Source organism: Cydia pomonella, chromosome 7 (genome assembly GCF_033807575.1).
Source record: "Cydia pomonella isolate Wapato2018A chromosome 7, ilCydPomo1, whole genome shotgun sequence".
In the NCBI taxonomy this organism is placed as follows: Eukaryota; Metazoa; Arthropoda; class Insecta; order Lepidoptera; family Tortricidae; genus Cydia; species Cydia pomonella.
The window spans coordinates 20975709-20991054 of NC_084709.1; the positions used below are offsets into that span (position 1 = coordinate 20975709).

The 15346-nt window shown below is 36.0% G+C and overlaps 1 protein-coding gene across 1 annotated transcript in view; it reads left to right on the forward strand.

Annotated features, from left to right (window-relative positions):
* LOC133520125 (2-oxoglutarate dehydrogenase complex component E1-like) overlaps window positions 1-15346 on the forward strand; it is a 66240-nt gene that overhangs the window by 19004 nt on the left and 31890 nt on the right. The window contains 1 exon segment of the mRNA XM_061854455.1: window positions 9806-9908. Within this exon segment, the coding sequence (XP_061710439.1) occupies window positions 9806-9908 (103 nt within the window).

Below are 15346 nucleotides of genomic sequence, written 5' to 3' on the forward strand. Positions count from 1 at the left end.
GTTATATTCATTGATACGTCGATCTGTCTGGATATGGCAGATCGGGTAGTAGATTGACCAATCACACGCATAGGCCGTTAAAAACAAGAAAGAAAAATAAAGACAGGCGTAATGCAAGGTCAAGGTCAAGATGGATTCGGCCTGATAAGAAGTTTTTTAATGTTTTCCCTATGTTGCATATTTTTTCTGCGTACATTTATTTAATCTTCAGTTCACTGTATTGTAAATTTATTTCTGTCTGTTCTATTATTTTTTGTTTCACAATTTTTTTACCTGCCGTGATTGTTTCACCGAATGCTCTTATTGGATGACCAACGCTGGATGTCGCCAGCATCATGCTGAGAAGACACCATTTCGTGGCAATTTCTCCTTCGTATGGTTTTCTGTTTCATATAATTTTCTCTTCTGTGTTTATGCGTAGAAATTAATTATTTGTATTGTCTATTACGAACATAGTTAGATCAAAATTTACTTTGACAATACGCATCTATACTAAATTCTCTTTGGTTAGATGAGCGGGGCCATAGAGCATCATCTACTAGAGTTTTTAAGTTTACTGGCTATAATATTTTGCATTACATTACGTGTTTTTGTATTTCTTGACTATGGGACAACTAATATGGTGACATGCATTTTCCATCTGGATTCATCAAAAAATGGCAGTTCCCTAAAATACGATTCTCAGAGTATTTTTAGAAAATGTGGTATTTAATAGGAATGGGGAGCTAGTTTTGGGATATTTTAGATAAACAATACATTAAGTAAGATTGAATCTAAAGTTAGATCTTATATTCAACTATTTATATGAAGTGTTCGATTTAGGAGTTTCGAAATTCAAATGGAAAAAAAACATTTTAGAAATAGGTGACTTCATTAAATTTAAAATAAAAAAATGACAAATATAGACTCCACCTTTCCAAATTACCATTCTCAGGTAGTTAAGATATGTATGGTTGTATTCAAATTAGACAATATGTATGTTAAGATATCTATACCATACATATAGGTTAGGTTTTCGCGAGCTGGTTTTCCGAAACTTGACGCGATAATTTGCGGCTATTTTACGTGCAGTACTTATAGCATAGATAGTACTTAAATGAGTCGCGTGGAAAGCGTAAATTGCGAAGCAATAATAGTAACCGCCCCCTATAATGGACGGGTCACCAATAATGAGACTGTAAATAAGTATCAGTTTTTAAAGACTGGCAATATTTTACCATAAACGAGAGTCATAGAGCTCCTAAAGTTTAACGTTACGTTAATTTTTGTATGTTTTAAAATGAATGGCGCCAGACTGCCCATGACTAGAGAAAAAAAACATAGTTTTCAACATTTTTGTTAATTATGTTAAAACCAATTGCAGTACGTTTTATTAAACATATCGATAATTTAAAAGATGAATAGGAAATTCAGCTTTTAGCGTGCAAAGCGGTAGAAATTTTACAGGTATCGCTCAAAAATCAAAAATACAGAAAATTTTCTCTTAAATGCCTCATGATTGGTGCCGTTACTATATGTCTGAAACTCGTGTCTGGGCATAATCAGGCGCGCGGGCACCTGGCAGCTGACATGGACCCGCTCGGGATCACCACGGGCAACCTGCCCGCGCTGGGCACGCGCGCGCTGCGCTCCGAGCTCATCATGCGGAAATATTTCAACTTCGGTACGAATTCACATCCGTGAGCCCTTCTGACTTGTTGCGGAATCGAAGTACTAATAACACATTTAACTGAACATTTTTGGACCTTATTGCATTGCGATAAGGTGCATGAATGGACAATCAAATGTGATGGTGCGCAGAATTGCTTCGTGATTGGCGCGAGGGCGGGGTAACCTGCAGCCGCGCCGATCAAATAGCAGTACTGATGTTGCTCCGATTCTTTGATGTCAAGTCAGGAAGGGCCTTAAGGTGCGATTCCGATGTTAACTGCAGTTTTAACCTTTTGACGTCAGAATTTTACTCATAAATAGTACGATCTAGTCAAATGACTATACATTGCAAAAACTTTTGATTGCATTTACCGTGGGGCTGACTTTTTTCATTACGTTCCTTTTCTCTAAAATAGTGAATTAAACTGAATATTCTGTACAATGATACAAACACTAAAGAATTTACTTATTCAGGAAAACTTTAGGTTAAACTAAGTTGGACTAAACATTCTATTTGACCGATAGTTTTTCCGCAAAACGAGACATGACAATGAGAAAATGGGGTTCGTTTGGTTTGCTGTTTGATCATGGCGTCAGATGGTTAATCCGTTGCAGTAGACGACGATATCATACCTTTCTCTGTGTGAATCTCAAGGTCAACATCGTTTGTATGTATTGGTAAATGCGTTCCGCTTAGGCAAAGCAACTGAAGTAGCTACGTAAGATAGAAAGCTCAATGACTTGTTCATGCGTTGCCTTATGTTTAAAGAGTTATTCCGCGTGTTTCTTTTATTGATGATACAAACTTAAGTGTTATATCTAGGGATAAATAGTGACACTTATCTAGTCTAGAGATACATTTAAAAAAAAAATCGTGTGGTTTGAATAAAAGGAACACGCAATGAAAAGGAATCGCGCAACTGGGCTGGACGCAAACACCGATCCGCGCGCCGCTTGCATCTAGTACGCGGCCTAACTCCTATGTGCATACGCGTGCTAACTCGGGCCACGAATACTAATATAGCAAAGTATTTTAGGACACAATATTATATCGATTTTAATGTCAACATTTAGAAGTTATTCAACAATATCTGGGAAACCGAGCTTTGAGTTTGAAATTATATCTGTGCTTTCAATGAGCACGTATATAATTTTATTATGTATCAACATCTTATGTACCCATATCAAATCACCAGAACTTGCCCTGAGGTTGCACACGTATGCTTTCATGGAACCCAAAATCATGTGCAATTATTTAGAGCATATCGCGTAGCTTCTTCAAGATCTGATTGAAGCTTCAAAATTGGTGCAAAGAGCGATGTTTACTTTAAAAGATCACACAGCTGGAAGCGACCACTCGGTTCTACGAATGGACTCCGACTTTTAGTGTTGAAATAGCGATTTGCGCGATTTGAGTAGTGTTGAAAGCTTGTATGAGACGATAGTTAAATTAAAAACCTTATTTCTAAATCGCAGATACAAAACTGATAGATCGATTGTGATTTGTCCGACTGATCTGTTTTTTAAGCACAAAATTGATACAAAATCAGGATGATTGTGTAGTAATTTGGCTAATTGGACTGTCATTTTAGTATCTACGACTAGTACTAGCTGCCTTTCCACTGTGGCGGAGATGAGATGAGAGTTACGGGAATCAAAAATAACATAGGTTGTAATCCACATCTCAACTCCGCTGGATTATCTACGACCAATGGTATGGGTTGATTCCCGCAGGTCTACTTTCATCTCCGCCACAGTAGAAATTCAGCCTAAAAAACAGCTTAGTGTATCGATGTTTATGGAAGTCGGAGCCGGTTTGTACATTTCATTGGCATTTTTATGTTGCTGCATTGGGCCTGCGCTGAACTCAAAATTCATCAAAATTTTACCGAGTGTTTGCTACCATTACGTGGATGTAGAGTTGCGATCTCGGTAGACATGAAACGTTTTTTTAACCTTCTTGCCTAACTAAACCGTCTACCGAAATCAATTAAATTTCATGGCAAATTTAATTTGAACCGTCATTTAGAGTGGTCATTAACGTATTCTTCATTCGAATAAGTAATTAACATTTCATTTATAAAACTAAAGATTTTTCTTTTCAACTAACGTTGCTACCGTTGAACAATTGCTAGTCTCAAATAGTTTTTATAGATGTCGTGATGTGTAAATGTAGGAATTCCTTAGTTTGTACAGTGTAGGTCAGGAATCAAGTATCACGATCTATTTCTGTAGACGAATATGAATGAATTTGAAGGCCGGGCGCGAACCGACGCGTTCCTGACAGTAATAATTTTACATACTATATTTATCCTAGTGCAAATCAATTTCCATTGTTTGGGCGACATTGTGAAGACAAATTAATAGAGCTTAGGTAATCGCACACGACTAGATGCTGCGTTTTTTAATGATTTTTGCAACTTAAAGTCATTAATATACGACTCGTATATAATATATACGGATAAGATACTCCTTTTTTGGCAATACTTTTCTTTTAATTTTGGAATTATATAAATTTAGTTCTTTTTTGACAACAAAAACTATTAAATGGCTACTGTTTAAATGATCAACTCTGTCAAAGTTGTTTATATATCCCTTTTTTCTCCATATTTTTCGTGTACAGTCACGTCTGAAAATATCGATACGAAAAAAGTGCCAAAAACATGTATACACTACCTAATCTTCACCTTTGGTATGCTTAGGAGCAGATCTGCTCCATATATGTTCAACCAAATTCAACTTAAACATGAAGATGTCATAGTTGCTAAATAAAATGGCAAATTTTTGACAGGCGCATACGAAAGGTTAATATACAGGCAATAAAGTCGTGTATACATATTTTTACCACTTTTTTCGTATCGATATTTTTAGACGTGACCGTACCTTATTGCAAATCTACCGATTGTCCATTAGCCGTTTTTACCAGGACATTAGCCTATTGCATCTCCAAACGCCAAATTTAAAACATCTTTGTCTGGTTAGTCCCGAGGCCATCTGGTGGCGCACCTAGACCCACTGGGCATATCCACGGGGGACCCCGTAGAGAGCACGGAGTGGCACGGAGGCCTACGCGGCTTCGCGAGCGAGGCCGTGGTTAGGCAACACGTTCGATTCGGTATGATATGTCTTGTGATCGCCGTTGGCAGTTAGTGGGATGTCGGCCTTTCGTCAATGTAAATTTAGGGGTGTCATTCCAATTACGAACGCTTGTACAGCCGCCATCGGATATATCGGAGCAGTCAAGGTACTGAAAAATATCTGAACATGCGCTTTTATGTCATACTAGCTTTAGCCCGCGGCTTCGCCCGTGTAAAGCAAAAAAAAGGTTCTTAGTTTGACCTGTATGTTTGTATGAACTCATGTAATCATGTAGGTATACATATATGTTTGTCCGCGATTATTAGATTTAGAATCATGTTCTGAAAAATGCATAAAGTATTCCACAACTTTATACTTGTTAAAGTACTTACTTAGGCTTTGTTTAGATATTTATGAACACCTTGGCCACTTCGATATGTCTGATGGCGACTAGCGGTACGCACCGTCGCAATCTAAATTGAACCGTAAAGGTATAAGTAAAATGCTTAATTTTAAGTGACGTCACTTCGAATTAGGGGTCAATTTATGGTACGGCGGAGCGTACAGCTGTCGCTTGCGGTTGGAATTGGAATTAAACCTTAAGGTGTTGTTCCGTGTTCGACTGCAGTTATTGTCAAGTGTCAGAAAAAGAATCTGTAATTTTCTTTACGAAAAATGTGTAGTTAAAAATAGTTTTTAACTCATGTAATAAACATAAACAGTACGTACCCCTAGTGTAATTTTAGTCGATAGCGAAACGTGACGTACGCGTTTGCGTTAAGTCTCATTTTGTATGGGTTTTTGAACAGCGCGCCAAGCGGGACGTTTTGGAAAGTCAAAAATCTCATACAAAATGACACTTAACGCAAACGCGTACGTCACGTTTCGCTGTCGAAAATATTTACACTAGGGGTACTGAAGTCAATTTCTGTTTTCAACTTTTGGGAGTTGTTTGCGAAATGTACAGGCAAAAAATTTATCTATGGTCTGCAGTCGAACAATAATGATATCTACCTTTATTGGTTGTGGGTTCATTCTATCGGTGCCGGAACGTCATATATATTGATGCATTCAGTTCGCATGAGACTTAGCCCTTTGATCGAAGCAGTTGTATTGTACAGGCACGTCTGAAAATATCGATACGGACAAAGTGGCAAAAATATGTATACACGACCTTATTGCCCATATATTAAGGTATTGAATACATATTTTTGGCACTTTGTCCGTATCGATATTTTTAGACGTGACTGTAACTAAGTTAAGCCTTAAGGCAGAGAGAATATATTTCCCACAATAATTTTGAACTTTATTTCAAAGTGATAGGGTTAAATTTCGCGTAACTTCTGACACCCTTATGCCCGAGGGTTAAAATCGATGTTTCAGTTGACGGCAGTCAAAGGGTTACAACGCTAAATAATTATTTATTAACATGAATAACTATTTTTAAAGTTCGTGCCATACCGCCGAGAACCAACACATCCAAAGAGAATTTGAAATATAGGTGTATTGTCAAAGAAAACTTTGTAGCCACAGTAAATTTACTGACATCTTTTGACACATGATTAAAACTTTTAGAGGACCATTTGACTTTGATCCTTATTCTTTCACTGATATGTGTTAAATTTGTCAAATATCACAAAGTGACCCCATCTAATAGATTTAAGGCCAAAGGTATGGCGTCATCGTTTCGAGCGATGGCACCATAACTTCTAGGTAGTGCCCGGTAAGATGGCGCCACTTTTTGATATTTAACAAATTTAACACATATCTGTAAAATAATAAGGATCAAAGTCAAATGGCCTTCTAAAAGTTTTAATCATGTGTCAAAAGATGGCAATAAATTTACTGTGGCTACAGAATTTTCTTTGACAATCCTCCTCTATTTCAAATTCTCTTTGAACATATCTAAAAGCGGTCTGCATATTGACGTCATTGTGATAATACTGATAATCGCGTAAAAAGTAATATTTTAGACGTAACGCACACAAATACGGCAACAGATACACGGACAGTCGCCATCAGATACATCGGAGCGGGCAAGGTGTTCACAAATATCTGAACATAGCCTCTATTATCATGATGTCAAAGTGCTCGAGCAGATATTTTTGAGTAACTTGGCTGCTCCGATATATCTGATGGCAACTGTAACGAATTTTGGTTGTCTTGTGTGCGTGCGTCTATAAAATTACTTTAGATGTGTTATAGGAGGGCACAGATATTAAAAAGTAGTGTATATTTATTTTATCGGCATATATTATTTAATGATATTTTTGAGTTATATAATATTATACGTATTAAAAGCCATTGCAAACACTTTCGGTCGAAACATCCCTCTAACTTTCAATAGGCGATTCGTAACATGGTGTAGGGTCTCGCTTCGGCACTTGCATTTTTGAACACAAAGCGTAGTGAGGGTTCTTGCGGATCTAATACATTGTTAACTATATTATCACGTGTTTTATCGGTTTGTCGTTATTCATTTATATTGTGAATTTTATTTATAATGTTACATCACGGTTAACACACGCTATTTTGCAATAAAATGTATAATAGTGAATTTAAAAATCTGAGATTATCACTGCTGATTTGGTTATTAACAATTCGCTAGGAGGAGGTCTATAATTATACTTTGATTTACATTACACACAGTTTTTCTAAAATAAATCATATGATTTGGTTTAATACATTAATTCTCATTTTAAAGATAAAGATAAAGACCCGAACCCGACCGACCGACCGACCGAAACCGGGATTCATCCATTTCATTACATTTTGGGACCATTCTAAAAACGGCCGAATACTTTAGGGCGATTACTCAATCGCATTACATTTACGTACTCACGTAAAACACGAAAATTATAGTTAATTATGTTATTAGAAAATGTAAAGGGCTCATTTATATGATGGGCATTCTATTAAGTAGCGGGAGTAGTTTTATAAAAATGCTTTATTTTCATATGCTTTTTATGCAAATCGTTATCTACGTATCGTCAACTATTATACTTATTTTATTACCTACAATATATAATATGTTTTTATATACGGTGCTTGGTTATTAGCCATTTTATTAGCTTTAACAAACTATTTATATTGACGAAATGTTAAATATGCGTTATTTTGAAATATTTTTGACACGTATGAGACTAGCTTATTGAAATATTCGGTCAATCTATTACTAATACACGGCTGAGGCTTTAACTAAAATTAAAATTAAGATATTAAGTAAACTTAGGTTTTGGCGTATTCTCGCTACTAACCCCACCCGCACGCAGTCATATTCCTTTACTAGAAATAAAACTAGAAATACACATATATGATTAAGCAAAATATGTTTAATTGCTTAATAATATATATAGGTAGCAATAACATGGTTTTAAAGTTACTGGGTTTACGACGAAAGGGGATGTACACTTTTCCATACAAACGTAGTATATTGAAGTTATGGTTATTTTTACATAACTTGATGTAGGTATATTACCCATAGCTATGCCCCTTCGTGTGACTTTTTCGATATTTTTTTATTATGAGAATTAGAAGCGAAAATCATATTACATGCAAATGTTAAAATGATTCTAACTCTTATAATAATTAAATATCCGAAAAAAATCAACCAATCTGACAGCTGTCGTTGATATGTATTTCAGTAATGTTAATATCTAAAACTACTGCCTACGCCAAATCTTGGGATTAGTTGTCAGGCGGACCCCAGGCTCCCATGAGCCGTGGCAAAATGCCGGGACAACGTAAGGAAGAAGAGTAATGTTAATATGCAGAGAGGAAAACGACGACTACGTTTGTACGAAAAAGCGATTTCACGCGATCATACACTTTCGAATCATTGCCGACCAGTAGTTCTGAAAATCATTCGAATCACATTCGTCAAAAGAGTCTATTTTCCGAATTACCCGGCTTTCGAAAGTGATTCGGAATTACTCGAATACACCTTTTAGGATAAGTAGTGCGTATTCCGTATCCCTACGTGTCTTTTTTCGTTAGGACAATAAATAACATAATATACATAACTCACTATCTAAGATGTCACTAACTTTTTAACATATGAGTGTGTTCAATAATTAAGTATATTTTCCTGTACATGTGAAACTTTAATTCCTCAGTGATACAAGCCTGTATTTACGTGCATGTTGTTGTTAGTGTCAAGTAATTGTATGACTTACTTAATTAACAGTCATTAATTACCGTTTGATTATGTAATAACATGTTTTATTTTTATATGTTTATGATTGTTCGAGAGTCAGTTTTGCATTGCCTTAATAAGTTTACTATTAATTTTGTTATAGATTGATATTTTTGTCGTGGTCAGAATTGATAACACATCGTTTAAAATATGATCATAATAAATATATTGATAACAGGCGTCATAATAATTGTGTTGTCAATATTTTTTTATGATTGAATTCCAAATAAAAAGTAACTTATTTGCTTGGAATATGTGCATATTATACTTTATATGAGCTATTACTATTCAAAATGTGTTTGATTTCATTTATTGTCGAAATCTCTGCTACTGAACTACTTTCTTTTTTTTAGCATAATAATGAAGTTAAACGATCTTGAAGTCTTCCTTATAAAATAAAACACTTGAAAGATGCAATAATTATAAATCATATACCTGTGGCCCTAGTGAAAAAGGGTACAAGTCTCTGGCAGCGCAGGTGTAAAGGGGTGTAAGTTCCACGTAATACTTATGCCCTTATACACCTAAACTGCCAGAGACTTATACCCTTTTTCACTAGGGCCACAGTTACGATTATTTACATTCTTTTGTTTTCATAATTAATGTAAACTAATTTTTAGAAAGCGTATTTCAAAATTTAAATAAACCGTCATCAATATTGTTTACCTTTTTTGTAATACAAAAAAATGAACTAATAAGTGATTCCTATCAGGGTTCAATGGCACCCCTATATTTTAATTTTATTTACCAACAATGTTAAACTGACTATTTTCAGCTGTAAAATCATCTATATATGTTAACTTTCTTTAAGCTTTTTCTTCTTATTTACTTAACGCACAAGCAGTTGTACTTTCGCATACTAAAAGCAGAACTAAACAACAGATCCGAGGACATCATATAGCGAATCTCGACCCGTTGGAAATTTCGAACGCCGACCTGGGCGGTAAAAACCCGAGGGAGGTCATACACAACAGTTACCGGTTCGGTAAGAACCCTCAGACCGATTCTCATTTTAAAATCTCATATGGGGCATTCGAGAAGCGTCGGTTACGTGATGCTTTTTTATTAACGCTTCTGATAAAGCTAAGGAGCCGATATGCGGCATGATATCGTTTGATAACTTCAACGGTATTTAAAGCTAAATTCAACGGTATATAATAGATTACCGCAGGTTATTAAGGTAGCCTATGCGTCACGTCCCCGATAAAGTAGACCTTTTTTTGCCCCGGTTTGTTATTGTTATGATACTTTGGAACAACTCGCAGATCTTGCACCAAGCGAGCTATAGTATCATACCCGTATCAAAAAAACAGATTTTAAAATATGAATACCAATCCCTGATTGTGGTAGCATGGAGTTATGGCTGGATGGGGGTCGGACGGAGATTACTTATGTCAAATTTGGTCAGATGCATTCTCCCCCAAAGTTTTTAAAAGTAATTATCCATAATCATTTCAATGTGATGTTTGCAAATCAGACTAAATCTAATACTTTTTATGACTTTAAAGTTACTTTCATTTTCATAACTACATCTTCTTATTTATATTTTCACTAAAAGTGCCTGAATCTCAAATTATTTTTCCAAACTCTTATTTGGGGCATCACTCGTATCAGTTCCTTTTAAATGCCAAAAAAAAAGTTCATAGAGCGTATTTGGCTTTATTTTTCTCTGAATAACTATAATATTCCCTAGAAACTTCAAGTGCCTATAACTCTATTAAAATTCTTATCTTGTATTATAAACTATGTTAGATCCAAATTTGTTATATCCCGTCTTCGCCCGATCCCCAGTAATAACTTATGAACAGAAGGGAATCAACTGCGGTGCAAACATTTCAATTTAATTGCATTAGCTTTTTGTTATGATTTTATTTCTGTTCGTAATTTATTTTCGGGCGCCATAACTGTGACAGCACCGGTCCTCGGCTCGCACGCTATGTGTCATGTCACGCACGTATATCGGTAGTATAGTGCGCTTCTTAGACGAAGAGCTGCGGCTGTAGCACGGTCGCATTTTTATAGTCTGTCACCATGCCCGTCACGTTCTAACAAGTGAGTAAGTGCGAAAGTGACAGACATAGTGACTCGCGATAAAAATGCAGCCATTCTGGCCCTGGAGAATGGTTAACGATTTCTAGAGAAACGTACCTTGTCTAGTTAGTATGCTGAATTATTACTTCTGGCAGCTGTCATCGGCGGAGGTCACGGAACGTAAGTCTTTTGAAGGAAGCCAGTTTCAGAGTTATCGATTTGGTTTAGTATTCACTTACTTGACTTAAATCAAATTAAATTAAATATCATTTCTTTTCAGGCCAGTTTGTAAGCTATATTACAAACTAACATACAAACAATAGTAAAAATCTAAAAATCATTTTGGCGACGCAGTTTTCTTTTGCGCCACCTTTTCCGGTGCGGGATTCGGCAGTTTCCCACGAAACCGCCGAAATATCACACCCTTCGGCCAGAAGTCCGCGCTCGCGATGGTTTCCAGCGGCTTAAAGTCCTACGTCCCCTAGGTGGGGCAGAGGGCGTCCACACGCAGTGCGCCGCCATTCAAGTGCGCCAATTCTGTCTTAGGCTGCGTGCTTCGCTTCGGGACATGATTTAGTATTAGGGGTGATTATGTATTTAATTCAAATATAATATTTCCAGGCGTTTTGTTGGGGCAGAGCAAATGCCTTACCAAACCAAACCAAACCTACCTTAACCAAATGCGTCGCCTGCGGTTTTTGTTAATGTATAGGCAATGTGGTTTAATGATAAAATAGACAAGGTCGCCACTTTTCACGTATTTTGGCATTTCTTACTGAACAGTTTTGCTTATCATTCTGAACTTCAATGATGAACAGCTGCCCGGATCTAGTAATAAGGATAATATAGCTAACTAAACAGGTTTCGTTTCTCTAAATATTGTTGACCATTTTTGTTGACTCTTAAGTCTATCATTGTAACTCCACCTATTTTTAATGCATATCATAATTTGGTGCATGCTGAATGTAGGGTTACTTCACAACATTTGTGTTGCAATTATATCGTTAACTTGAAAAACGAGAAATAGCAAGTAAAGGCATGTGAAATGTCACCATTAATATAATCATACGCATGTTTGTAATAAAATTGTTACTTTTAGTCATCTTCATCATTGCAGTTTTTAGAGTATACTTTGCTAAACCACCAAGATTTTTTTCATATTTTCTTACACAAAATAACAAATATTACATTTTCTGTCATGAAAAGTCTAAAGCAGTTTTTACTTTGATCTGGTTTCAGTATTAACTGAAAAGGTTATTTTTTATTGTTTCCAAGAAAAATACTATGTAATCGTTTCACTATAATTTGACACGACGAAAACAAGTAAACATGATAATGTCGCGTATAATTTAATGATAAACAGTTATTAATTGTAGAGGAGAAGTAGAGTCTAAGAAAAAAAAATTGTCGGATTAAATATTTGGCTTTTTGTAGCTCAATGTTCGGAGACGTCATCTACATCAGTTGACAAATTCAAAGCACGAATTTGTTTTAGACATCTAATAATATAAATTGATTATTATTAAAGCAGTAACTTTGAAGACTAGTCGAAATTATATTTTCTATAATTATTCTTCAATGAAAATGTACTTATAGACATGACAGAAACGGGAGGCCACTGATATTTTGACATTAAAATTATATCTATGATGTCATTTAAGTACGATTCCCACGGAGTCGGCGTGCATTTCACATTTGTACGGCCGCAGGCCAGTAGGCTCCTCGCGGACGCAACCGGCTCCGGACGGACTCCATTGCTTCCGCCATACATGATGTATAGGCACATTGAAAATGCGCTCCGGTGCGGCCCGGCTCCAGCCGTTCGATGGGAATCTTACATTAGATACCATTTGCACATGCATTTCTCTCGAACTTGTCTGCACATGTATTAGCGGGAGCGAGATGCAATACTATAATTTTGATGTCAACATTTTTTGAATTGGTCTCCAGGTAGACATGAAAAATTCTTCAGTCCGTCACAGATAAGAAAGTACTGCGTATAAAGGTCACGTGGGCTCGTCTTGGACTCTGATCAAATAAACAATGCGTAATCTTTCACTCTGCTATTCGGTACTAATTATATAAGACTTGTGAAAATTGGCCGCGACTCAACTATTACTCTGGCTAAATTTATCACTCCATTCACTGTCAATGGTACGGAGATCGGAGTGAGCATGATGCTCAGAAATATCTATACATGATTGGTCTAGCCTTTTCCAGATGTTTATAAAGTTTTAAGCACCATACAGGGTGTTATCGTTAGCCATATTGTGCTAGGTGATTATGTAGGTCATACTAAACACCTTTTACTATGGGAGGAACTCGGAAATCTCGAAATTTTGTCTGATGAGATGACAATGTTTTAACAGTTTTAAGTGTTGTGACAATTTTTTTTTATGAGGCAGGCAACATTTTTGCGTGATTTACTAGGACCATAGTGGAAGTACATCATTTCAGTACCATTTTGTATCTTGGTAGAGTGACAATAGTAGGTTCCTATCGACTTTCAAATTAATTGTCATTTTGATAAGGTTCGAAATGGTACGGAAATTTAATTCTTTGACTGTATGACCTTCGCTTTCACCATGGCACAGTGTGTGATTTTGGCTTAGTTGCGGCCATCCCTATATTTCGCGCTTTTTGGATAGATGATAACCAAAAAAAGCTTGCTTTTAAACTCCAAAGACTTTAAGTACCATAGTTTTTGAGATATTTAAAAAATCGAGAAAAGACCATAAAAACCAGAGAAACGCATTCTATGCTCTGTCGAAGCAGATTAATCAATAAATGCTCCCTGGTATGCTAGACATGATTTAATAGCATCATTATACGCATATAAATATAAATATATACTCTCACGTAGTCGTCAATTAATTAATTTCTATGATATGACAACTTTTTTTTTTCGGCAATTCCCTTCACGGTCGCATTTTTTTTCACTGCATAAATGTTAAGCAAGTTTATAACTATTACCATAAAAAATATCAAACGCAACCAATGCAGGAATAGGGAGATACAATTTTTTCAAATTTTAGGTTAGGGTTGTCACATCTCTAGTCTAAGTACTACAACCTAATTATTTTGTTTTTAGGAAAAATGGTAGAGCGACAGTTTTCTTTCTCATCATCACATCTTCAATAGTTTTCATCAACAATCTTCGATGAAAGATATTATGTGGAATTGGGAAGGGGTCCGCCCTCGTTAGACACTAGTCGAAACCCAATTCCTATACATAATATCTGGAGAAGCGGGGGTGAGGTGTCATGGAGCCGTTAAAGACCCATGGCACTGCTTTGCCTCAGCAGGCACTGACCCGTCCTGCCACCAGCGGTTATGAAGTGGCGAGTAAACAAAAACACCCCGGAAGGAAAGATAGTCGAAGAACGAAAAAAGTCAATACAGGCGGAAATTAGAGCAAAAATGTCACTTTTAGTTGATGTGGTTCGCCCGAATGCAGGGACGACAAATGATGGGAATACTGCACGCACAGCATTATCGGACGAACATCGAAAAACGTTTGCTGAAATCTTAGGTCTACAGATGTGGCTAGTAGAAGACTTACATACAATATTGGTAGCTCTATCGAGTGGGTTACATATTGATACAGAAAAAATTGAAGAATTTTGTAACTTGTTTTGTTGTTTTTTGTAAAGAAATACGTAAAAAAATATAAGTGGTTTTACATGTCAGTATCGTTACATAAGATATTGATACATGGTCGAAGCATTATAGAGGCTAGTACCCTGCCGATAGGTATGTTGTCTGAGCAAGCTGGCGAGTCAAGAAATAAATACTGGCGTTATGATCGGGAGCACCATACTAGAAAATTAAATCGTACGACGACTATTTTAGACTTGTTCCACAGAGGCTTAGAATTGTCCGACCCCTACTTGTCTTCCATCAGTTTACGAAATAAAGAACAAAAACGTTTGCCTATACCAAACAAAGTACTTCGCCTACTGAAAGTAACGTCTGATAATATTCATTATCATGCACTGAACAGTGAAACGGATAACATAACTTTAACAAGAACAGATGAAATCATAACATAGATCCCGATAAACAATTAATTTAAACTTACAGTACAAATCAACCACTAATGGAATCAATTTTACATAAATTTTGTGACAACCCTATTTCCATAGAAATCGGAAAAAAACTTAGAAACGCAATATCTCCGAGTTCCTGCAAGATAATTTAACAGAATTTTCAAAGTTGAAAGGTACATTTATTAAGTTAATTTTACGAGTAAAAAAAAATGCGACCCGTTTGTAGTAAATTATTTATTAACACTTTTTTATGATTTTAAAATTTATTAATATACCGTTATCCTTTGCCATCAGAGTCCTGAAACTGACACAACTAATGTGTTTTAAACTGACAAACATTATG